At 45.4% G+C, this 26545-nt stretch overlaps 1 protein-coding gene across 2 annotated transcripts; it reads left to right on the forward strand.

Moving 5' to 3' along the window:
• Nucleotides 1-1920: 1920 nt before the first annotated feature.
• Nucleotides 1921-26545, forward strand: KATNB1 (katanin regulatory subunit B1). 2 transcript variants are annotated; one of them, XM_067552444.1, is made up of 20 exons: nt 1921-1999; nt 5033-5334; nt 8541-8671; nt 11567-11684; nt 13540-13640; nt 14282-14323; nt 14855-14938; nt 15800-15915; nt 16458-16529; nt 16764-16914; nt 17826-18013; nt 18143-18276; nt 19128-19178; nt 19371-19447; nt 20117-20236; nt 22114-22263; nt 22730-22806; nt 23228-23302; nt 24320-24436; nt 25122-26545. In XM_067552444.1, the coding sequence occupies exons 2-20, from the start codon at nt 5295-5297 to the stop codon at nt 25252-25254; spliced, it is 1977 nt and encodes a 658-aa protein (XP_067408545.1). In that variant the 5' UTR covers nt 1921-1999; nt 5033-5294; the 3' UTR covers nt 25255-26545. The 2 variants fall into 2 exon arrangements, with proteins under 2 accessions (XP_067408545.1, XP_067408547.1); XM_067552446.1 differs by having other exon boundaries at nt 18146-18276.

The raw sequence follows: 26545 nt of genomic DNA on the forward strand, positions 1-26545 counted from the left end.
AACTTCCTGTTTGCCTCTCTGAGCCTCCCCATGAGTCCTTTTATAACCTCCTGCTTTGTCGCCTCTATCTTTTTGTTCTGTTTGGTGAATTTCCATTCTCTTCACTCCCCACCTAACTTCACACAAGAAAAGTACATATCTTCTCCCAGCGCCAGCAAACCCATTGTCTCAAGGAGCTTCATCTTCCTGAATAGGTGGCCACTGAGCTCTAATGGCCCTCTATTGAACCTGGTTTGGGAAATACATGCTGAAAGGCTTGTAAGCAATAGTGGATATACACAAAGTGGCATTCATGATACAGCAATTTTGAAAGCAACAACTTCATAATAACTCAATGGGAATTCATGTTGCACATAGTTCACCAAATCACATAGGTATAGCGATTACAGTCTAGGGAAATCAAAAACATATTTTGCTATGAAATATTAGAATACCCCATGAGAGGCAGCTGAAGGGGAAAGGGAATTTACTCCTTGCTCTGAAGCACACAGCTTTGGCCAGAGAACAGATGAACCATCATAGAGCTGCTGCCCATCACAAATAATGTAGAGTTATTAGGGGGTTGTTAACGAATCTCCTGGGATAGGATATTTCATTTAAATGTGGCCATTTTCTTTTGCTATGTAAAATTTCCTCAAGCTATAACCACAATTTTATTCTTGACATCATGGACCCATAGATTTTAAGGCCAGAAAAGACCTGCCTACATATAACTGACCATTAAATTTCAGCCAGTTACCGTTGAACTGACCCAGTAACTTGTGTCTGGCCAACACAGATCTAATAGAAAGCCACCCAGCCTGGATGTGGCATCAAGAGATAAGAGAATCCACCACTTCCATTGGTGGGTTGTTCCTGTGGTTATATGACTCTCACTGTAAAAACATGTGCCTAATTTCTCATTTGGACTGGTCTGGCTTCAATTTCCAGCCATTGGCTCTTGAATCACCACATCCTCCTCTTATGCAGGCTCGTTCTTCTGCGTGACACCACTCCCCAGCCATTTGCACCGCCACACCACTTCTGACATCACCACATTCTCTTCTGACCCTGCTGTATATTTCCTCATGATGTCCTCACATCCCCCTGTGAGGATACTGTGTAGGGTGACTGGGCATCCCAATTTTATAGGGACAGTCCCTCTCTTTGGGGCTTTTTCTTATAGATGCCTATTACTCCCCATCCTGATTTTTCACACTTGCTATCTGGTCACACTACCCCACGTGCTCTCCTGGCTCACAATGACCCCACATCCTTCTCATCTTCTCCCAGCCCCACATCCTCCCCCAACTATCTCATGCCCCAGCCCATGGCCCTTCCCTGCTGTTATTGGCAGGAACAGACTCCAAATCACTCCAGGTGGCCATTAGCCCAGCCTCACCCTGGGGGGAAAGAGGACAGTGTCACTTGACCTGGGGACAAGAGGGTCATTAGAACTCAGGGCCTCCCCTCAGAACAGCAGGGATAAGACAGGAAGCTGCCTGGCCTAAGCCAACATGGGCCTAAGCCAACATGGGCCTGCCAGTCAGTCGCTCGCTCGCTCTCTTCCCCTTCTCCCCCCTCTCTATTTATTGGTTGCCTGGTAGGGACTCGGCCAGCAAGACCCGCTGTGAGTGGCCAGGAATTACGCGGTTGCTAAGCGACCAACCGGCCTGTCATTGGTCGAGTTCATCCATATAGGCGGGCTTTGACCCATTTGGCGTTTGGTGATCGGTCGGTGTGATCGGAGGGGCGGGGCGCCTCAGCCGCGGCGGCTAGACGGCAGTAGAACAGTGGGGATAGTGCGCTGCTCTGATTGGCGAGGCTGCCGCGGAGGGGGTGGGCCCGCATGCGGGCGGCGCGTGTGATTCGGCGAGGGCGGAGTGGGGGCGGTGCCAGACCCGAGGTGTGTTGTGCGGGGCCGGTTGTCAGGCAGGGTGGGGGATGGGAGCAGGTGGGGGCACGGTACTTGGAGGGCGGAGCGGGCCTGGGACGGGAGTCGGCGCTGCTGCCGTTGCAGGTAGGAGGGGGCGAGAATGGAGTCGGGTCCATCCCCCGCACTCCGGCTGCCGGGGCCTCAGCCGGGGGTGTGAGCTGGGAGCTCCCAGGCTGCGGGGAAGGCGGCCTGAGAGGGGCCGGTTCCCCTCCCCCTCTCTGGCTCGCAGGCCCCACGGGCTCGGGGTGGGGGGGTCGGTTCTGATTCGGGCCCCGGTGACACGTTGAGCGCGACCCTCATTCACCCCCTCCCCCGGGCCGGCGGGGCCCGTTGTGTGTGTGGGCCCCTCATTCACCCCTCGCCGGCTGGGTGGCTGCTGGGCCTTGAATGTGTTCGGGTGCTGGTTCCTGGAGTAATAACGCGCGGGCTTGGCTATGGGATCAGTGCGGCCCATGGGGAACTGTATATGTGTCTTCTCCCAGTGAGGGGTTTGGCGGCTCTATACGGAGCAAGCAGCGCAGGGCTGCCTGTGTGGAGCGGCTGTCAGAGGGAGTCACCAGGAGGAGGGAGTTTATTAGCACAGCTGCCCTCCTAGAGCACTGGGGAGTCTTATAAATAAGCTCACCACTATCACCCGAGAGAAGTGCGTGTAAATGGGCAGGAGGTAAACCCTAGCACTGGATGCTGCTCTGCCAAAGATTGTATGTCTGCAATGACAAGACAAAGCTGCCACCTTCATTATAAAAAAAACAAAACAAAAAACGAGAGGCCTGTACCACTTTAAAGACTAATAAATCTCTGCAGACATACGCTTTCGTGGGCTACAACCCAGTTTGTCATTTGTCTGAAATAGAATCAGATAGAAGGTGTGTGTGTGTGTGTGTGTGTGTGTGTGTGTGTGTGTGTACACATCCAAGGATAAGAAAAAAAACAATGAGGAGGGTAGATGTAAACAAAGTCCATTCAGTTAGAGTAGATGAGGCCCATTGATTAGAAGGTGAGAATGTGTGAACAGCTATGGGCACCCGCATGGCCCCACAGTATGCCAACTTTTTTATGGCTGACCTAGAGCACCGCTTCCTCAAAACTCCTCCCTATGCACCTCTTCTTTACCTACGCTACATTGATGACAGTTTCATCGGGACCCACAGGAAAGAGTCCCTCAAAGAATTCCCCTGGGACTTCAATAATTTCTACCCCACCATCAACCTCAGCCTGGACCAGTCCACACAAGAAATCCACTTCCTGGACACTACAATACAAATAAAGGGTGGTCACGTTAATACTACCCTATACTGAAAACCAACTGTCCGCAGTACATAGCTTCATGCCTCCAGCTTCCATCCTGGACACATTACACGATCCATTGTCTACAGCCAAGCCCTAAGATACAACTGGATTTGCTCCGATCCTTCAGACAGAGACAAACACCTACAGGATCTCCATAAAACATTCTTAAAACTACAATACCCACCTGGAGAGGTAAGAAACAAATTGACAGAGCCAGACGGGTACCCAGAAGTCACCTACTACAGGACAGACCCAACAAAGAAAACAACAGAACACCACTGGCCATCACCTACAGTCCCCAGCTAAAATCTCGCCAACACATCATTAAGGATCTACAACCTATCCTAGCAAATGATCCCTCACTCGCTCAAGCCGTAGGAGGCAGACCTATCCTTGCTTACAGACAGCCCCCACCCCCCCTGCAACCTGAAGCAAATACTCACCAGCAACTGTACACCATACAACAAGAACACTAACCCAGGAACCTATCCCTACAACAAACGCCATTGCCAACTCTGCCTACACATCGACTCTAGTGACACCATTACAGGTCTTACCACACAGCCACACCATCAGGAGCTCATTCACCTGCACATCTACTAATGTAATATATGCCATCGTGTGCCAGCAATGCCCCTCTGCCATGTACATTGGCCAAACCGGGCTATCACTACGCAAAAAAATAAATGGACACAAATCAGACATAAAAAAATGGTAACATCCATAAACCAGTCGGAGAGCACTTCAATCTCCCAGGACACTCTGTAGCTGACTTGAAAGTTGCCATACTTCTACAAAAAAACTTCAAAAACAGACTTCAGCGAGAAACTGCAGAGCTGGAACTCATCTGCAAACTTGACACAATCAAATTGGATCTGAATAGGGACTTGGAATGGTTATCTCATTACAAGAAGTAATTGTCACTGTTCACACATTCTCACCTTCTAATCAATGGTTGTGAATAGGCCTCATCTACTCTAACTGAATGGACTTTGTTTGCACCTACCCTCCCCATTGGTTTTCTTACCCTTGGATATAAATATATACCTCCTATCTGATTTCTGTTTCATGCATCTGAGGAAGTGGGTTGCAGCCCATGAAAGCTTATGCCCGCAGAAATTTGTTAGTCTTGAAAGTGCTACGGGACTCTCGTTTTTGCTGTATACAGACTAACATGGCTACCCCTCTGGAACTTTTCACCTTCATTATGTTTCTGTATATGGCTTGAGTGATGACTAAAGGGTTTAAAATTCACTTGCTTTTAACAGTGGTGGCTTCCTAATAAAGGTGGAGTAGAACTTGACTCACTATGTTTGGGGAAATTTTGGGGTGGCCTGTTAAGATCAATGGTTGCCTAATAAGGTTCTTCCCTTGTGCTAATTACACTGATTCGTAAACATCTTCAGGACTTGGCCATTAAACTATTCTAATTATTTTGATAGTAATAATTAATGTATGAATAATCCCAGCTAGCCCTGTGGTAATCTTATTGAATTGAGACTTGTTATGCTTTTGCTGGTGAAAGCTGGGAGGTGGTCAGATAGGCACCTATTCCATGCTGTTTGGGCTACACTACAACAGGCTTTGATGACCCTCCTAAGTATTATTATTATTTATTTATACATTACTACTACTACTACTGCTAATAATATTATCAAAGCATCTAGGAGCCCTAGTTATTGCCCAGGACTTCATTGTGCTAGGTGCTGTACAAGCAGAACAAATAGATGAGTATTATAACTGTGTACTGAAAGTATTTCCTGTTGAACTGACTTATTATATCACAAGACATTGCTATAAACACTGAGATTCTTTTTTCTTCTTCAGGCAAACATCTCACTGATATGGATCAAGACTAAGTCAGAACTCAAGATCTGGCCTGTTGATTGGAGGAAACTGGCCACAGTTCTGGATACAATAAAATAAGAATTTTGAAAGGAATTTCATTAGCCTGGATGTGTTTAAACAGATCAAAAGCCAGAAATTGACGCCTGGGGGGTAGAGCCCCACACAAATCTACAAAGTGAACCTTTGCTGGAGGAAAGGGGGCACATTTTTGGTGGCCATCAGAAAGGAACTGAACAAGGAAATGGCAATTTCTGTTGCCACCAAGACAGCTTGGAAGCTGCGTGAGTGTCTTTCATGGTGTTATCTTGTCCTTCATTAGATTTCTCAGTTTGAAAATGGGTTGGTGGAGAGAGGGGCCTTTTGTTCTATCTGTGGTATGAATTAATTTTCCCCAAGGAACTGCCCCCTCCCTTTCTAATATTACAAAAGAGCACTCTTTTAAAATTCAGTGGTCTCTTCGGCGATGGAGGGGGAGAGAGATAATTGTGGAAGGGCATAAGGCATTCTCTGAACATCAAACCAGGGTGCCTTAAGGACATAGCTAGGGATCGATCTAGGGACTACATCCCTTTGGTATTTGCAGTGATGATGATGACAATAGGGCATCCTTTCTGTCTTCAGGAATCTTCAAAAGATAACAGTTGTGTTCTGAGATTTTTTGGTCATTAAATGTCGTCTTTTCCCCCTAAATTTCCAAATAACCTGCTGATTCTCTAATGTAATACGAGAACAGCTGGGAAACTAGTTGGAACTCTTTTATAAAGCCAAGCCTGCCTTGGAATGTTCCACTTGTTTAATATCATAATTCTTTTTGGATTGCTCTCTATTGCTGCCTGTACCATTGCTACAGGTACAGTAGATTCTTGGATCACTGCAGGAAAGGTGATGAGATCATTATAAGATCTCTGTGTCCTCTTCTCTTGATTCTGCCACTGGCTTCAGCATAAAAGATTCATGGGAGGTAGCAAACTTCTATTTTTAATTAAACTTTTCTCCAAATAAAAAGAGTGGTAAAGCAGCTCTTAAATGTCAAAAAGAGAAATAGAAAAAATGCTTCTCCAGCAGATGTTGCAAATTTTTTGTGAAGAGCCAGAGGATCAATAGAACAAGTAGAAAGTAATTGATTGTCCACAAATGTACAGTCCAGGCTTGACTATATGAGGCCCAGAAATGGATTAGTCCAGTGGTTCTCAAATGGTGTTCCTGAGCGGAAGGGTTCCGCGAAGAAGCTGTACCGCGCCGCCGAATGTTAAAAAATCTGGTGCTGCCGAGCAGCTGTTCGTGCACCGCTGAATCAAGCAAACACCGAGCCGCCGAAAAAAGGAAGATTTCCTTGACTTTTCGGCGGACGGTATGGCATGGGCGGGCAAGGGTTCCGAGGGTATGGCATGGGCGCGCAAGGGTTCCGTGGGGGGGAAAAAATTGAGAAACACTGGATTAGTGGTAATGTTGCAGGTCTGGGTTGCTGTATGTTAATAGAACTATTAATAGAATTAACTAGGATATATGAACAAAGCCTGTATAGCACCTGCCATTACTGTATACCTGGCATCAGTCAGTGTTTCTATTTGTATTTTTACAAGGAGAGAAACATTTTTCTTAATTCTCCTCCCCGGTCTCTCTCTCCCTCCTTCTCCCCCCCAAATTCTGAAAGTCACAGATTACTGGCATCAGTCAACATTTAGTCGGTTTCAAATCTCCAACCCATTTCATTCAGCAACCATACCTAAGTTTCTGACCTTTAGTATCATTATGTCCTACCTCATTTTAGCACTGCCTTCAGAGTAGTAAGCATTCAAGAACTAGGAAAAAGGTGTAGCCAGGATAATTCGGGGTTTAAATGTTGCTGAGCCAATGTGTAGTAGCTAATGAGAGAGCACCTTATGAAAGGGTTTGTAGGTTTAGGTAGCAGAATCCTCACTCTCTGAAGTGCTGATTTCCCTGTTTTTTAATGCTGGCATGAAATTATATTCTGGCATTTATAATCAGGGGGTTGAATACTTCAACAATGACTCTTAAACACTGTAATCAATTGTTAATAAAAGATAAAGGGAGGCGCTGTGAATATTCACATTTCACAATAACATTCAGCACTTACACCATCCAATCTTAAATAGCCATTATTCATCCCTAGGGTTTATGTAGCTAATATTGTTATGTGACTTTGAATTTCATGTGTTGACACAAGTTCTGGTTTAGTATTGTCATATAGAATATCGGTCTTTCATTATAATGCAAGTACTTCATCAGCAAATGTCCCTTTCTCATTTAATTAATAACCTAATTACAATTGTAACATGAAAGATGTTTCTTTAGCTAATGTGAAAGTTTTGTGGTTTCGCTTTCTGTAAAGTGCTTTGAGATCCTCAGATCAAAGAGCATGTAATTATTGCTACCCTCTGAAGTCTTAGATTATTTGTGTCACTTGTTATAAGTAAGTTGCTTCATACCAAATTATCAGAATGAATGAAGGCTGGATTGTATTAGCATTTTTACAAATGCTTCATAACCATTTCATGTACAAATCTAGTGGTCTTTAAAAGACCAGAACTTTTTAGCTTTGACATTAAGGAATTGGTAAATGCAGTTGGCAAAACTTCATGTTAACAATTTGGGTGCATTTTAAAGTGCCCCTTAATGTAAAACCGATGCAGATCTGGCTGTTTATAGTGGGGCTTCTCCAGAGTCCACCACAGTATTGGGGCTATCTTCTTCCTCAGCCTTTTATGAAAAGCTATTTTAAAAAAAACCCACCTTTTTAATCCTACTTCCTCATTCAACCCCTCTAAAGCATATTCATGTCCACCCCTCCAATATGGGGCATCTTTTGTCACTGCCCCCTACTGACTGTATTGCTCTGCTTCACCTACATTACATGCTGAGAGTATAGGCAAAGTCTCTGCCAAAACTCAAGTAGAAGGAAGCTCCACCCATCCCAGGTGCTGTAAGGTAGCCCACTGGGCTACTGCAAACCTGCCAGTCTGGCTCAGATAGGACAGTCTTATTTTCTGCTGCTGTCGAGAACAGTATTAGGAGGCCTTTCTCTAAATAATCGATAGCTACTTGGTACTATGCCTACTTCTGAGACAGTTCATCTTGCCATGAGAGTTCACCCAGGTACAGATGATAAACCAGCTTCAGTAAGGAGTGGACCAAACAAATTCTCCTAAAAGCTACTGAGTCACTGTAGTGAGATAAGATAATCACTGTGAACCACACTGACTAGGGTGGGATGACGAAGGTCCATTTGCAGATGTCACAAAGGAAGTATAGCAGACAGGGCCAAGAGGGGCTGCTGTAAACAAGATAAGTAAGTAGTGTGGCTTCTTATCTGAATTCTAGGTTGCTGCAATTTGATCAGTGAAAACTGGAAAGTGTTTCTGTAGAATGAGAATTACTAATCTTTCAGAAGAGGAAAGTGTTTATACCAGAGTAATTGTGTATAGTAAAAATACTTGTGACTGTTTGTTTACTTTATCTTGTGCAGAAGAGATCACAGCGCATAGCAGCAATGTGTCCTCGCTGGTTCTGGGCAAAAGTTCAGGTCGGCTGCTGGCAACTGGGGGAGATGACTGTCGAGTCAATATATGGTCAGTTAACAAGCCCAACTGCATCATGGTAAGAATTAGCTGTTTTTTTATTTGCTAGTGGGTACGTTGGGGGAGGAGGCAATTGGTCTGCAGAGTGAGAGCCAGAGAGAGTCTGGCAATGTCTAGTTATAAATCCCCCAACTAGGTTTTACCAATCCGTCTCATCCGCTCTGAAGTGCTGCAAAGCCGTATTGGGACACAAATACAGTAAGCTAGTTTTGGTGAGCTAATGGTGGTCATCAGCCACATGCAGTTTGAAAGTGGCTTTGCCCCTTCAGCTTGCATGACTCTGAACCAGATACAGCTCTCGTCCCCCACCCTGCTAAGGCCCAGCTATGTGACAGTGGCCTTCAACAGATGACAAGGGTATAAAATGAGTGACATTTCAAAAACATGGAAATGATTAATTTCTTCAGTATGAGTAAATTTTTCTATGATCCTAGATTCTTAATTCATTAATTCATATTTGGAAGATCACCAGCTGCGTGGGGACCAGAGGTAAATCTGGGTCTCTAGTAAGTGATATCCATTCAGTGACGTGGTAGGAACAGGAGCAATATTTAGCAGAAGGCGTTCACAGTTGGCTGAACACGTGGAGCAATAAGATGCCCTCTTTTTATGTCATAGTGATTTTTCTCATTCACCCCCAATTTAAACTTGTAAACCTTAAATCTTTTATCATGCACCACTGCAGGCCGCCTTCTTTTTCCTCTCTAGTCACTTTGTCTCCTTTACTCTTGTCCCCTACCCCCCCAGTCTTCTCTCCAAAATGTTACCTGTTTTACTACTCCTCTCCATCTATCTAACACTCTTCTATTCTCCTTCCTCTTGATTTTTCACTTCATCTCCTGTACCCCGCCTTCTCTCTCCTCCCCTAGTCTAGCACCGGCTTGACCCAAAAAGGCTTTAAAAGGTACATTTGCACTGGTTCCTTCCTCATCCTTCCACTGAGGACAGGCCAGGGCAAATCCAAGGAGTCTCCACTGAATACATGAAGACTTTCTTGATATGGGGGGCTTGGTGGGAGCAGCGCTGCTGCCCCTGCACTGTTCTTGTGTTTGTGTCTCATGTTCAGTGAGAGGGCAGACATCACTTCTCTCTGTAGAGCAGCTGAGTTGTGCTGTGGGGTTGGGGGAAAGCTATCTCTAGCTCATAGTAAGTCAGTGCTACTGAGTGCAGGGTGACCTGATTCTTGTTTCCATTGAAGTAGGAACAAAATCCTACTTAGTAACTGATGGGGACTGTCTCTTAAAACCAGGGCAATCCAGCATGCCTGACTACCTTTAACATCAGTCCTAGTCCTATTGCTCAGACAAATATAGGGCCTGCTGTTGTTTGCAATGTGCAACTATTTCAGAGTTACAAACTATTAAAGGCTTAGTTTTATGAAAGGCTTGTCTTACAGATTAAAATTCAGAGTGGTGAGGTTTGCATCCTGGAATTGGGGAACATCCTAAGACAAGATGCACTCCCAGTTGCATCATATCCACTGCTGACCAGCATTTGCCTCTGCATAAAACTGTCAGGATGTCGTGCTGACATATGAGCATATGCTGGGCAGGGAGAAGCTGTGTACAGCACATTAAAAGACATTAGAAAAGAGTCAAGCTACCACAATAATATGCACTGATGTTAAGCATATGCCAATTATAATGGCATCTAGCATTCATCTGTGCTGCACCCTGCTTTGATTTTGATTTGGATGTAGGGGAGGTGGGCTGGAGACACTTGGTGTGGGAGAAAAGTGGAGTAGAGGAAGATGGAAGGAGCAAGTTTTCACTTCATTCCCCCCTCCCCCTTCACTTGAACTGGCATCTCTCAGAAAATGAGAAAAGGTCTAAGTAGATTGGCAGTGCTATGCGTCTTTCATAGAGGATTTAGCAAGGTCTGTGAAGGATCTGCATGGTGATGTCAGAGCAGGATGAAACTAAAGCGCTGTCTTCCCGAAGTTTAGTCAGAAGGGGCATAAGTCTTAACATCTCTTCACCCCTCCTTGAGGGCAGAAAGAAGTACAGCGCTGCGCTAGTTTTGGACTGCTCTAATGTTACCATCCAGGCTTCTAAAGATTTTTATCTGAGTTTTCTAGGGAAGAGAGACAAGTCAGGATCTAGTATTTCTAGTGGGTTTTTTAAAACAAACACAGATTTTGTTTGATGGGGGCAGGGGAATCTCTATGATTTTACTGGTTTATGGTGTATAAAGATGGCCACAAAGGGATGCCATTATTTTTGTTTGATCTGAAGTTTGCCTTTAGTACTAAATTTGCTAGGAACTCCAATACCCATCCATTTGAGGAGAAGGAAGCAAGTAACATATAGCTTTGTGACTCCTGATTTGAGTCTGAGTTCTGTGTTGTACGCAAAATGTTAACAGTTGTAGTATTATAGAAAAGCAGTCCCAAGCAAAAACTGAAGAAAGATCCAGGTGAGTTTTAATTTGTCACTCCCTAGTGTTACCATAATAAATGGGGTGGTGTAACCAGTTCATGATACTCATTTACAACAAACATGGTATTGTGTGTCTATACAGCGTATGTTTCATAGCATCAGTATGTGTTGACCTAATTTGTACGTCCACACCTACCACTTGACTACCCGTGTTTGTATCAGCACATTCTGAGGAAATCTGGGTAGCTATCTCATAGTGCCTCAGCAAGAGAGAGAGTGCTCACAGGATATGCACGCAGTCTGACATCTGCAGTACGTGGCAGAGGGTGGAGGAGGCAATGCATTTTGGGATGTTATACCACACTGAGAGCTGACAACAGGGAGGGCCAGCCAAATTGGCTGCGCAGTTAGGAGGTCTTGTCTCTGTTGTAAAATAGAGAGCCAAGCCAGTTACAGGATAACACTATTTGCCAGCATAGGTCTTCTCAGAGTTGTGCCTCCAGTCCACTGACTGCTACTGTTGACTTTCCTTGCAGAGTTTGACAGGCCATACAACACCAGTGGAGAGTGTGAGGATCAATGCAAATGAAGAGCTCATTGTTGCAGGATCCCAATCAGGGTCCATTCGAGTTTGGGACCTGGAAGCTGCCAAAAGTAGGTTTCCATTCTCCTTTGAATCTTCCATTTAAGTCAGCCGTGGTGCTTCATGTGTGAGCACAGTAGAGTGGTGCAAGCTTTTAGAAAATCCTTATGCAACATATCCCCAGTGAACCTGGAGAGGTCCTGGCTAAGCAGGGCCTATCCAGGTTTTTGACCCTATCGACAGATAGTGAGTGTTTCTTTCAGCTCAGAATCAGTGTAATTGTTAGAGTGCTTTGGAGCAATGTTCTACTGAAACTGCGTAATGCATATATACAGTTGAACAGTTATAAAGTGTAGGTGTTTGTGTGGATGTATATAGTCTCATGTTGAGCCTGATTTAAGAGGCTGGATGTTTGGGAATTTGGCCTATGATTTTCTGTCAAGTTCATGTGCATGTCATCATTGTAGGACACCTGTCAGTGATCTGCAATAGATGAAACATGGTGCATTATTAGAGCATTGATGGTGGAAGTCGTGCTCTTGATTCTAGTCAGCTGAGGGCACATTTTATAAATAAAAAGTTAATATTACAGCCAGTCAAGTTTCATTTTAACTTTTTAGCCAGGAAACCTATTTTTCTTATTTCCCCTCTATGTATCTTCTTGTAGCTTGTATTAATGTTTGCTAACTATATTACAGTGTAAAGCATTTTAATTTGATTCGCAGCTTGGAGTCCTTTTGACCACTGTGAATGGCTTCTGACCCTAACTCTAGGACATTCGCTCAGCACTGCTGAACCCCAAGGGCCCTGGACCAGTCCATTTAGTGCTGTTTCTTTGTGTTGCTGAGGTTGACTCACAAGTGTTTCTATGAAGTGATGTACATGTCACAATCCAGAGGAACTGCATCTGCATTCCTCCTCCATGGGCTACCAAAGGTATCCACTCTAGGCTCCCAGTTCCTCAGCTGTCACCTCTCTTGTGCAAAGAACTGTATATCTCTACCTTCCTGACTGGGGTTTTTCCAGACTTTATAGTTTTCGGCCTATACTGTGATATCCCCAGCAAACCAGACTGGCTAGCCAGGCCAGTGTCTGCGCTTTGCTTTCTCGCCAAAGGCTATGAACAGCTATGATTGCCAGCAGTTACCGACCCTTTCTAAACAAGCACATGCTTTCTTAAGATGAAAGCATTAGAGAAATCATATAAAAACAATAAAAGAATCTATATGCATGCTAATAGGCTTACCAGACATCACCCCCAACTCCAGCAAGGGCTCTGGAAGGAGTCAGTCCTTCAAACCCCACCAAGGGGTGCTTTGGTGTTCACAAATTCATAACCGCCTTAGCTCAGAACTAGCACACCCATAAATAGGTCAATCTTATACAGCTTGTGCCTTTGGTCTTGAGACTCCTGGAACAGATAATTAGCAGACAACAGTTCCCTCCTCAGGGCACCACTTCAAAAGGCTGGGTTTTGCATAACTAGAGGTGGGGAATTTGCATTCGACTCCACAGGTAAATTGCTTGACACTGTTTGTCCAAAATGTCCATTCTTGTCTGGCACATCTTTCACTATAGTCCTGTGAAGTGTATAACACTTCCCAGGGTTCACATCCCATGTCCCCCATAGAGAGAGATTACAAATAATCCCAGCCCACGATAATACATAAATCATTCATTTAATGCAATTCACCCCAAACATGCTTAAATTTAATTCAGTAAGGTCTCCAAAAGCTATTGCAGGAAATTGCCATATCTGTCACAGTACATAAATGAATAAGCTATGTACAGAATGGCCAGTATACAATATCAGTGTGTGTTTAATGATAGGAGGCAGCATGGCTGAACTTGTGAATTGTCTCTGGGAAAATTAGCACTGACTAATGGATTTTTTCCTCCCTCTTTGTGTTACTTATCTCTTTCCAGTTCTTCGTACATTAATGGGTCACAAAGCAAATATCTGTAGCCTTGATTTCCATCCTTTTGGAAGCTTTGTAGCATCAGGGTCCCTGGACACTAACATTAAGGTAAGGCCAGTTTTTTCTGGAAGTACCCTCTTTATTCCCTGTGCATATGTTTTGGGGCGCTACGCCTCTGTTGCCAACAAAAGAGATTGTCCTGGTGGAGGTTTGTAAGGCCTCGATTGCATGTGTGTGGGGAGATGTGTTCATGGATGTTTGTGGAATTCCTGCATGTATTCTTATAACTGAAACTTATCTTAATAATAGGAGACTGATTCATCTGTTAGGGTTTATGAGTTATTCCTCAAATCTCTTGTTTAATTTGGTATCTGACACCTTGGCGTAGGCAGGAGCAATTCCATTGAAGTCAATGAAGCTACTCCTGCTTACACCAGGTCTGCATTTGGTCTTAAGAATTTAGCTTTCATGGTATGAAATGTCTTGCCAGCAGTCTCTCTCACTGAACAGCTTAAAGCTGCAACTTGACTCCATGTCATTTCTACATGGGCAGGGGGAGAGAGGGGAAAAGAAATACACCTTGCATAGGCTTGTGTTTTAGCAGCTTCTTTAGCTGGTGGGTACCTGTTCCATAGCCATTCTACAGTGTTTGTGGACTCTGTAGGAGGAAGAGCTGTCATTCTATTAGGACTTTCGGGGTCCTTCATAACTGTGGTTCTAAGCACGTATTTGGTTTCTCTTTCCTGTAGCTCTGGGATGTAAGAAGAAAAGGCTGTGTCTTCAGGTACAAGGTAAGGAGTGCTTCACTATCATTTGGGGGAAGGGGAGAGGAGATTCTCTCTAGGGCTTATGCAGGAATTGAGAGGGGATCACCTAGAATTGACTTATTAATCCCTTGGTATTGGAAATTGGACTGACATGCAATGATAATAAATGGCCTACCCACTTGTCCAGCTCCTGATTGAATAGAGAGGCTGCAAGAAATGATTAGCATATCCATAAATATACTATGCGCTGGCTGGTGTCAATGGTGTTTACAGAGCATCTGATGAATGAATGTGCAATGGGGTGATGCTTGCTTTTTCATAATACAGTGATGCATTGCTGTTGTGTTGGAGACTGTTGAATTCTTGGTATTCTACAGGGATCTTCCACGTGAGCTTTGTCACCATACTGTGGAGTCTTTAATACTGTAATCAACATTATTTGATTTTATTTTGTTACAAGCTCTGTATAAAATGGAAAGAGGAAGCTAAGATATTCTCCTAAGGGCACAATGAAGGTGCAAAGCCATTGGAAGCTATATGTGGTTGTTTTCTTAGGGTCACACTCAAGCAGTTAAGTGTCTCCGATTTAGTCCCGATGGGAAATGGTTAGCGTCTGCTGCAGATGATCACACTGTAAAGGTATGTTGTTCATTATCAAGACCGTGACAAGAGTCCTTACCCCTGGTGGCATGCAGAAGGGCAGGGGGGACGGACTGTTTTTTACTTTTAATTGCCAGTTGTCTTCCTCCAGCTCACTGTGCAGTGATGTGAGCTCCTTACCTTCATAGGGTAGGTCTCTCTCTGCAGGGACCATGTTCTATTGTCCAACAGTGCAAAACAACCAGAAATGAGATGGACAGTAAGTTATTATATTTCACTTAGCCACAACAGACAAGGTGGTACCCTGCATCTAAAGGTCCAGGGTATGTTGACTGGCAGACAAGTTGAATCTGAGGCTGAAAATGAATGCTCAGCCAGTTGGATTGTTAACCATGTGAACTCTCCAACAAGCTGTCAGGAGCACAACTCACTGAATGAGCGAGAGAAATAATTGAGAAAAGTTTCTGTTCTAGCCGCAACTCTTCGTTTTCTTCTGATTATGGTATGGAGTGCTCTGGGCAAGAGACTAGTTTCATTTTCAACCTAGTTCAAATGAGCTGGTCGGTCATTGCACCCAGGATTTATAAGTGAAGACAAATGGTGTGAAAAGTTGATCCCTTCAGGAAGAATAACTTACAACATATCATAACTTTTTAGCTATGGAAACCCTCTCTGGGGCCACCGTATTTTCTTGCCATTTCCCAACTATGATAGAGGTTTTTGACAAATCGCCAAATAAAAACAAAACTGGAAAAAACCCTCAGTCTGATTGGAATCCCTTATGTCTCTGGTCATTACTTTACCTGCCAGAATCAGGTTTGCAAGCTAACAGATTTCCAATGGAGACCAATACAGATCAGACATCCTCTCTAGATCCTGACTGTTCTTTCCTTCTTCCAGCTGTGGGATCTGGCTGCTGGGAAGATAATGTTCGAGTTTACAGGACATACAGGCCCAGTAAACGTTGTTGAGTTTCATCCCAATGAATACCTCTTGGCCTCTGGCAGCTCTGACAGGTACATGCAGGGAAAGAGAGAGCAGGAAGTTTATGCATCAGCTCTCATACCTAGTTTCCGTCCTCCTGGGAGCATTGCTCTGCATGTGGGGGGTGTGACAGTCCCACCACTGGAGGAGCTGGACAGTTGCACTGCACATTGCAGATGTGGTGTGATGCCAGGCCAATCCTACCATGTTTTCCCAAAATCTGTTAGCAACTCCTGTCATACTAGAAATCAACGAACTAGACTTGAGTCGCACACTAATGCAGCCACAGCCGGCAGCCTTTCCCCCCCCTGTGTCGTCCATGGCTTTGGGTCAGTGCTAGATACCTATGGAGCCAATAAGCATGTCCCTTTGCATCTGTGCCTGGATCCAAGTTCTGCTCTGGAGTTACCTGCTGCTGGGTTCATCATTAGCACATAGCAATAAGCTGTTGTAGAAATTACTGTCACAAACTAGTGCTAACTTCACACAACGGGCGGAGTCTGTGGTTTGCTCGAATACAGCAGACTTCCAAGCAGATGTATAATTCTTTCCTTTCATTACGTTGTGCTTACAGGACAGTCCGTTTCTGGGACTTGGAGAAGTTTCAGGTAGTGAGCTGCATTGAAGAGGAGGCCACTCCTGTCAGGTATATTATTCTCGTACCCCAATGAATTAGGGAGCGACCTAGCATGAGGATGTGGTCTGGTTAAAGGGCCGAGTTCGCACTTTGCCAAGGAAAGCTTGTGTTACTGAAGTTCCAGCTCTAGGGCACTGAAGGCACTAGTCCATGGTGTTCACTGTTAAGCCCTGGCATAATGTCTAGTGAAATCAGATCTTCTGCCCCGGTGTCTTGGATAAATCTTTGCCTCTGCTTTTCCAGGTGTGTTCTTTTCAACCCAGATGGCTGCTGCTTGTATAGTGGCTACCATGATTCACTGCGTGTGAATGGCTGGGAGCCTGAGCGCTGTTTTGATGTGGTCCTGGTGAACTGGGGAAAGGTGGCTGACTTATGTATCTGCAACAACCAGCTGGTGAGTTCTCCTTCCTGAAATGGAGAGAAGAGCATGAAATATCAAATAAAAATTCCCTGGGCTACTTACGGGCCTCGGACTTCTAGACTGACTGGCCGGGTCACACTGTCACAGCTCACAGTTTGCCGTGGCCAGTCTTAACGCTTGTACAGTGCTCCTCAGCAGAGCTCAAAGTGACAGATAAATGTGGGGCAGCATCGTTTTCCCCTCAGATCATTGCCTGTGTAGTTCCACACGCTGTACCCTCCTACCCCACTCAAAGTCTCTCTGGGTTCCTGATGAAGTTGGTGGTTGTTGGCTTTCTAGTCCCTTTGCACCCTAGAGCTTGGATATTTGACACCATGAGCATATGGCCTAATGGAGAGTGCTAGCTAGAACGTTTTGAGCCCCAGGGCTAAGAGTGTGACTGCATGCCGACAATCATTGTGAAGAAAACACTTAAGAGTTGTAGCCTTTCTATCCCCACCTTACAGATATGGTGAAGTGAAATGTGAAGCTGAGTCTCATAGTGAAGTACTGAGAGAGCCATGGATAGAACCCAGGTTTCCTGAGTTCCACTCTGACTCACTGGCCCCTCTACCAAAGTGCTTCTCTTTTGCCCTAGTGCAGCTGTTTGTCATATACACATACTGCACTTTTCCTGTTTGCTCTTAAACAATATCTGATCTGTTAATTGATGCCCTGTGACACTGTCTCAGTCACTTTCCCTGGTAGATTCTTCCATATCTTGCTTGTGTTCCCAATTGCTAAAGGCCCTTCTGGTCACTGTTTTGGGATAACTTGTTTTGAATGGCTTCTCTGTGATGTTATGTAACTGATTTAAAGGAGAATCCAATCCATGGGACCTTAGCTTCGAGGGGATGACATTAGGCTGGACTCCTCACAAGTCGCCTTACTCTTGCTCTTGGCAGATAGGAGTTTCCTTCTCGCAGAGCACAGTCTCCTCATTTGTGGTGGACCTCAGCAGAGTTACAAAGTCAGGTTCTGTACTTCATGGACTGATCAAAGATGATAAGCCTCTGGCTCAGCCCGCCCCCACAGGGTCCTCCCTTCGACGCATCTATGACAGGCCCTCAACTACCTGTAGCAAGCCTCAAAGGTAAGGAGGACTCCTATGGTGGGGTGTCTCCACAGTTTCAAATCCTTTATTGGAAGGAGCGGAGAACTTAGTGCTCTTTCTTCTTAACATACCTTGCCAGTCTGCTCCTGACTGGGTCTCTCTTACTAGCAGAGTGAAGCACAACTCAGAGAGTGAGAGGCGCAGTCCCAGCAGTGAAGATGACCGGGATGAGAAGGAATCAAAGGCTGAGATCCAGAATCCAGAAGATTACAAAGAGATCTTCCAGCCCAAGAATTCCATCAGTTAGTACCAGATTCTGTTCTGCTTTCAGAGTGATAGCAAGGTCAGGGTTTGGGGGCTTGAGAATTAACCAGTACTAGGGAGTGGACTGATCTTTGGCTAATTGGCATGGCCTGTGGCTAGTTGGAGTTCAGAAAACCTCCATTTAAAATTCTTTTACATGGGACTCTGAGCCAAGGGCTACACTGGCAACTTGCTACAAGGCTGTATCTAATGAGCCTATGGTGAGGCAAATTGGAGCCCCCCATTTGCAATGCAGAGGTGTGGGCCAGAGGCCTATGGCTGCCTCTTGAGCAGGATGCCTTTCTGTTGAGATCAAGATGGAACATTGGATGGTGGGATATCTCTATTCGCTTAGAATTACAGCGGTAGGCACTGTACCACACAAAACCCAGTCTCCAAGGGCTCCTTTTTAAGATGAGTAGGTTAAGTGTCTCCTCCAAAGCCCAGCTATGGCCATTGAGAAGGCCAGTAACAGGTTAAAAAATATAACAGAGGTCTAAGGTATTAGTAGTAGTTATTAACTTCCTTACTGATCTCATTAATAACCTCTTATCTTTTTACACTTCTTTCTGTTTTACTGATCTGATTGATTTGTCAGCATGTTATGTGACTCTGCACTTCACTCCTTTTGAATTCTGAGAATGTATTGGCCTGATTTTTGCTCCTCACAACTACAGTGTCTACAAACCTTCAGCTGAAACCCAACAAAAATAACACTTAAGCTCTAGGAGATAACCCAGTCTGCAGCATCAGTGACTGTCCTGATCTGCTTAGTTGTTGTGAGTTATACTAACCCCAAGGCTGCTCTGCTAATCTGTGGCCTTGGCTTTCTTTGTTTTCCTTTTTGTAGCTCGAACTCCACCACGAAACAGTGAGCCCTTTCCAGCCCCTCCTGAGGATGGTGAGTTGGGACTGTCCATCTGAATGCTGGGAGAGGGTGGGAGAGAATAGGGGGCAGGCGGCTGCTTCAACAGGAAGCTTCTTGTCCAGAGAGACAGATGACCTGTACTCAGACACTCTGTGCTGAAAGCTTCTCCTGAAAGGGACAGTGTGTGACTTTTTTCCCTCTTTCCCCTTCCTTCCCTCACTCCAGAGCCTGTCATCGTAAAGGAAGCAGCAAAGCCCAGCCAAGTCGTGGACATTCAGACCCCGCTGCCAAACCAAGAAAATGTATGTACCATGTGAGCCATTCTTATCTTTCAACACCCCCATTCCGAATGAATTCCAAGCACTGAAGATTCTGGAGTGTTACTAGTCAAGCCAGTTCCTCCAGTGCACTTCAGTGGAGATGAGTAAGGAGCAAACGCTGACCTGAGCAGGCTAGGTGTAGAGCCAGAGCCAGATCTCCAGTTTGGGTCCTTTCACAACCAGATTTTGACTCTGCTACTTTAATTCTGTTTCTGCTTTTCTAGCCTAGTTTCTGTTCACCCCTCAAAGCCCAGTATGCATTGAAGAGAAACAGCTGCCAAATTTCAAGGGATTTTTAAACCGTGGCTACTTTATATCTGAAGATTTATTGAGCCCCGCAGATCGGGAGATGCGAGATTGTTTTAGCACCTTTCCATTCACGTTCAGGCTGCTGCTGCCTGTTGTCCTGGTTTTGGACACCGGTAACAATGAAATACTACTACTATGCATTTTCCTAATGCCTTTCTGTGGAGTATCTCCATGCTCTTCACAAACATTACTTAAAACTCACAACATACCTGGGAGACACTTGATCACTCTCAGCCATGCCAGAAAACTGGAGACTGCTCCAGAAGGAAGTGGGTGAGGAAAGGGAATCAGACCTGGGGCAGAGCATTGCTGCTATAACTTCTATTTAACTTTCTCCTGCAGCCTGACCCGGTTCAGAGGCCACCAATAGCCTCCTCAACCCCTATGACCAGAGCAGAGCCATCGGTGATTCCTGCAGCCAGGAATGTGCCCATTGGGCTGAAGGCCTCTGACTTTCTGCCAGTAAGTAACTAGCTTCTTCTAAGGGGACAGAGTGAGGCAGGTGGTTTGGAAGCAAGGAGTAGCAGTGCTGTAGGCCTGGATCTGTTGTGCTCAGTTAGGAGGTAGCATTGTTGCCAGCTCTGACCGCACACACTGGAGGATTTGCTTATGTTCAGCCTTGGCTCAGACCATTACGAAAAGAACGGAGGGGATGAACCCTGTGAGGCTGAGTTGGGGTGCAGGGCACCTCTGCAGTAGGGCTCTGCAAACTGAAGAATAGTCTCTTAGAAAAATAATTATTGCTCCATGGGGGATCCCATAAATCTGTGTTTCAGATCATTGAATGAGACCTCACCGTGGGTCACCACAGGACTCGCTCCTTGTCAATCACAGGACCCTTCCAGCCACAATTACTGACAAGCTGCTGACAAGTGCTGTTGTGTCTGCTTGCTCAGAACTCTATGGGGCTTGATGCTGTACAAATGGAACAAAAAGACAGTCCCTGTCCCAAAGAGCTTACAGTCCAAATAGCAGACAAGTGACAATGGGTGGATACTGAGACACAGGAGCTCAGGGCTCAATGAGACAATACTAGTCAGTGTGATAGGCAGTGGGCCAGCACACACACTGCCTAACAGCTGTCAAGTGTTTTTCATAGGCATTACGGCGAGTGTCAGTTTCTCTAAAATATTTCACTTGCACCTTTGTCTCCAAAATCTGGGATTGCTCCTAGAATCTCCCAAGGGAAAAGTCCTTCCCTCCCCACTTCAAAGCACGCCAAGGCACTCTTCTGATGTCAAACTATGAGCATGATCAGATGAAAGGGAGCTTAAGAACATAGGAATGGCCATACATGGTCAGACCAATGGTCTATCTAGCTCAGTAGTCTGTCTTCTGACAGTGGCCAATACCAGGTGCTTCACAGGGAATGAACAGAACAGGTAATTATCAAGTGATCCATCCCATCGGCCATTCCCAGCTTTTGGCAAACAGCTTCTAGCATGGCTTAGACAGGCGTCTAGTTGAGCCTCTAATTAAATGCACAGAGAGGTTTGGCGTGTTTTTGTTTTCGTGTGTGGTTTGTTTGGGTTTTTTTTGTTTGTTTTAAACTCAAGTTAATTGAAAATTTTGCAAATAAGATTTTTTTTATTGGAAATGGGGTTGGTTTGAAAACAGTTTTTGACAGCAAAAATGTATGTGGTTTTTTTATTTTGTTTTTTGTGTGGGGCCTTTCTGGCACTTTGTAACTGTTTTCTAATACTTACAAGCTGGAAAACAGTCAGAGGTTGAGGGGGGGAACCCATCCCCTGTTCATTAGTAAGAAGGCGTGAAAGGTAGGCTTACCACACTTATTTTTTTACCTTTCTCCCTTTTTTCCCAGTGCAGGGAAGTGGGGGGAGGGTGGGGCAAACACCTTGACAATTAAAACAATTTTTTTCTGTTTGAAAGAAACAAATTGACATTTTGAATATGCAGTAGATGAAAATTTTAATTTAAAAATGTTCATTTTGGACTTTCCTTTTTCCTATGGGAAATCAATATTTTCCAACTGAAAAATTTCAATAATGACTTTTTTCTTGTGAAAAATTCCACAAGAAAGAATCCCATTTCTCTCCCAACACTAGTTTTTACTAGCTGTGTTCAGTTTGTGCTTAGAACTTGCTGAGAATAAAAGTCCACACTTGCCGAATATGAATTTTTTACCATGTCCTTACACTGCCAGAAAGGTCAGGCTCACATTGAGGTTCATTCTCATATAGCCCATGTTCCTACTGCCAAAGGAAGTGGGATTAACACTTGGAAGACACCTCTTTATCCACTTCCCACAGTCCAAGACTAAAGCGTCTTGTTCTGCTGTCACCAATCAGTTGGTGTCTTCTCTGTTTCTATACCTACAGGCTGTGAAAAACCAAAGCCAATGTGAAATAGTGGACGAGGACGCCATGTCCCAGATCCGTAAGGGCCACGAGACTATGTGTGTGGTGCTTACCAGTCGCCACAAGAACCTGGACACCGTGCGAGCGATATGGAGCACTGGTGACATCAAGGCAAGGAAGAGGGATTTACTGGAGTTTAGGGACAGGTCAGACCTACTCTGTGGGGTGGAGGTAGGAAAGCAATTGGGCAGGCCTCAGCTTTTGCAGAATGGGCTCTAAACTCCTGATTACAGGAAGATACACTATCCACACTTCAGTTCCCAGCATTTCACCTTGGTGTGCTGTTTCATTCTTTTTATATGATTCCATAGAAATGCAGAATGAATGTAGTGTGGCTGAGATGGGAGACTTGAGTAGCTAAGAGCTTCCCCATCTCCTACACAGGGACCCTTGTGTGAATCGGTGGTTGTGGTTCTAAAAGTGTTCAGATAGCTAGTAGCAGTGAGTACTTGTCTGCTCTGTCTCTATAAACACTCTATTACCTTGTCCTTGTGCCTGGTATTTAGAAAATGATCACTTGGCGTCTGTTAGTGTAAGCTTCACAATAACTTCTCTACCTCCTCTCCCCTTGCCTCAGACGTCTGTGGACTCTGCTGTGGCTATCAATGATCTCTCTGTTGTAGTGGACCTCCTCAACATTGTCAACCAAAAGGCGTGAGTACTTGCAAGCTATCACATCTGTGTAAGGATGTATCTAGTAGGTACCTTCTCCTACTCTCTGTGATTGCTTTATCCGATATTTGCTTGACACACACTAAGCTGCGTTGGGCATGTGGCATGTCTGTACCACACCGGTGTGAGAGCAAAGGCATTTTAGTCACATCTTTGAGCCTGATGTCTCATCAGGAAAATGAATGTCTTGTAGAAAAAGTTCAGCAAATTCTCCAGGAATCCAATCAGAAGTGACCACAACTGCTATTATGCCACTTTCCATCACAAGGTGGAGTGAGTGAACTCAGTCAGCCAAGTGCAGAGTTGAACTGGCTGAGTTTTTATGCCTGAATGCATTATTTGTGTTGAATCAGCCCCCTGAGGTTTGTCTCAGTTCTCATGGAGTATATTCTTTTCTTTCCAGGTCTCTCTGGAAACTGGATCTGTGCACTATAGTCCTGCCTCAGATAGAGAAGCTCCTTCAAAGCAAATATGAAAGGTGAGGTGCCCAGGAAGTTACCTCCTTGGAGGACAAGCAGGTGGATCTTGGCATTCTTAGTAGAGTTTCACTGGCTATTACGTAGTTGATCAGTAAAACAAATACCAGAAAACCATGTAGGATACAGCATTGTGTAGATGCAGCATTTGGAAGAGAGAGGCGCAGTGACTAAATGTTAGGAGGAGTAAAAGAGAAACCAAGGAAGTTGGGGATAGGGTTTGCTTGAGGTGAGAGTTGCTACCCACCACAAAGGGATGTTGAAAGCAGCAGATCATTTAGTTCTAGATATTCAGAATTGAAGGTAGCTTTGGCAGAACCAGGAATGAGGTGGAGGCAGAATAGTGGAGCTTCAAACAATGAAGGGAACAAAGATACTTTTATTTGGAATACTCCACATGGAATTTATAACCACAGTTGGGAGAAGAAATAGCAAAAGGAATGGAGTTGAGGCAATAGGACACTGGTTGAGATGTTAGTCACAGAACAGGAGCACTTGGATAAATAGCAGTGGAATCAAGTGAGCAAGGTGCTCGAGGTGCCATGGACCTGGGTCAGAGAGCCGAAGTGATATGGCAGCCTCCGAGTCATTTGGAAGATCCTGTGTACCTCAGATGCACAGTGAGGAAGCGCAGGACGTCCCTCGGAAGGACTTCCTGCTTTAACTCTTCCGCCATGTGAATTGGTCGGTTTTATGGGGACTGAGTTTGATGCAGAAGGTTGTGAGCAGGGTCAAAAGGCAGCGTCTCTAATGGTGTTGGCATAGGTGGCTCCATCGTTCTGTCTGCTAGATCTGAGGTCATGTTTGGGTCCAACTGTTACTTTCCTTTCTCATTTCCTCTTATTAGCCTTTCTTCCCCATGGGTGTCTTTCATACAGGCTGAGGAGGTTTGTTTGAGGACACCTGAGTGAGCTCAGGTCACCGAGTTGGCAAGTGAGCTGTAAGACCTGTTCATCCAGGTGGTGTAAATATGAGAGTGAAAGTCAAGTGACATCTGACCCTCATGTCCTTTGTGTCAGTTACGTACAGACCGGCTGCACCTCCTTAAAGCTGATTCTCCAGAGGTTCCTGCCACTGATCACAGACATTCTTGCTGCACCGCCTTCTGTTGGGGTGGACATCACAAGGGAGGAGAGGTAAGGCGCCCAGCCACCACTCCTCCTCCTCCTCCTCCCATATGAGCCCTTTCCTGATGCCATGGAGTCATGCTGATTTTTTCCTTTGTGCAGATAGGGGCTGGTTGGACTCCCTCCCAGCCCAATCAGTCTTGCTCATGGAGTTAGAGAGGTTATTGCAAAGCAATGCAGGGTATCCTCCCCCTTCCCCTGCAGCACTGTATGTGTGGAACCTAGTGTTAGGGAGTGAAGGCCCATACCAGAGAGGCAAATTCAGGCACTTGGGCCAATACTTTCTTCCCCCGCATGTGCAGTGTCCCCCTATTCCAGGAGTGTCTGTAGAATACCAAACAGCCACTGTCTTTTAAGGCTGTTTTCCTTAAGTGTCAACACACAGCTGGCGACAGCCTGGAATTGAGTTTACAGGATTCCTCATGTAAAGCGCAAATCTACTCTGAGAAGTGGCTCTGTAGGAATGGCAGCTCCTTATACCGCAGACCTGCTCACTTGAGGGGAAGAACAAGCAGAAAAAGAGCTGTTGGCTCATAGCTTCAATAGAATTCCGAACACCTACCTGTACAGACCCATTGATATTCCTGTCTCTTCTAGCCTCAGAGCGTTCTTCCCTCTCTCCATCGCAGAGCCACAGGAACCCCAATGAGTGCTTTCCATGAGTTCATGCCCTGTCCATCTTCTTCCTTTGCAGGCTTCATAAGTGCAAACTGTGTTACAAGCAGCTGAAGAATATCAGCAATATCATAAAGAACAAGTCTGGACTGAGTGGCCGTCACGGCAGTGCCTTCCGTGAGCTTCACCTCCTCATGGCTGTTTTTGAGTGACAGCTGCCTCCTCCTCCACACACACAAACACACAGGTGGCCAATCTCTTCTCTACCCCACACTCAGCCAGTTTCCATCTTCCTCGCTCTGTGTCCATCCCTGTTCCTCACAGCACAGCAAGGAACTGCAGTCCCCACTGGCTAGCTGGCCGCTTGCCCCATTCTGGTGCCTTAGGGGCTGGATTGAAAACCTGATTGGAGATGTCTGTCCAATGCGGACGAGGACACTGCAGCAGAGCTCACACCCTTCTCCAGTTCTTATAGCTCAGCTCTCCATAGACCTTTTACCCAGCTCTTTCTCTGCTAGACATTCTCCCTGAATCTGCCATCACTTTGCCCTCTTCCAGTCCCCCATACTCATCGTCAGCACACTTGTTACCTGACTGCTTCAGCCACAGAGAGGCTGTGGATCAGACCAGCTGGAACACTGGAGTCCGGAACTGGAGGCCTGCTCTGCTTTTCCCTTCACAGTGAGAAGAGGGCTGGAATCCCCTGTCCAGGAGCTGCCCTCTGTTTGAGTATTGCCAGTGCAGCATTGCAGAAGAGCCCGGCTCTGGATGGAGTGCCCATTTCCTAGTGCTTTTCTGCTGGCCTCTGGGACCAGCCCCTTCTTTGGTGAATTGTTTCAGAGGATTTGAGCCAGGACGTCTGTCACTTGTCCTGCTGGTGTCACACCTGAAGTCTCAAGGCCCTGTTTCCGGTGGAGGGTGTCTTGCAGCTTGCCTGATGAGAGGTGTTCTTAAGATCCCTGTCAGTGGCTCTGGGCAGGGTAGCTTTAGTTATGTTAAAATCTAGCTAGGAGAGGGTGGGGATGGTGCTTACATAATCTGTTTGTATATGGTACTTAGCCAGGACTTTCCCTGTGTGTTTGCCTGTGGGGAGGGTTTTGAGCTGGCAGTGAGTGGGTGGGTGAGGAGCAAATGGACACAGACCAACCTCTTTCTACACCCATTGGACTCTTAGAGCTTTTTCAATAAATGACTGTGAGAACCTTTGTCCGTTCTTGCTTCTTTCCTCTAGGGAAGGAGGCTCCTGCACGGAGGGCTCCCTCTCCCCATTCATACACTGGAGCCTGCTGTTCAGGAAACTAACTTATAATGAATTTTATTAAAAAGATTTGTAACTTTTTTGAAAGTCGTGTTAAACGTTTGAGTCTCTTTAAACATCCAAAGCCGTGCTCTGTGTCCCTGTTGTGGTGAAAGCAGGACTCAGCTTACTCCTGTTTAAAATGGGAACCAGAGTGTGGTCCTGTCCCCTGCTATCTGATTCAGATTTTAAGGGGCATCTTCACT

Source organism: Emydura macquarii, unplaced genomic scaffold (assembly GCF_026122565.2).
Source record: "Emydura macquarii macquarii isolate MOO-44397 ecotype Brisbane River unplaced genomic scaffold, CSIRO-AGI_Emac_v2 contig_295, whole genome shotgun sequence".
In the NCBI taxonomy this organism is placed as follows: domain Eukaryota; kingdom Metazoa; phylum Chordata; order Testudines; family Chelidae; genus Emydura; species Emydura macquarii.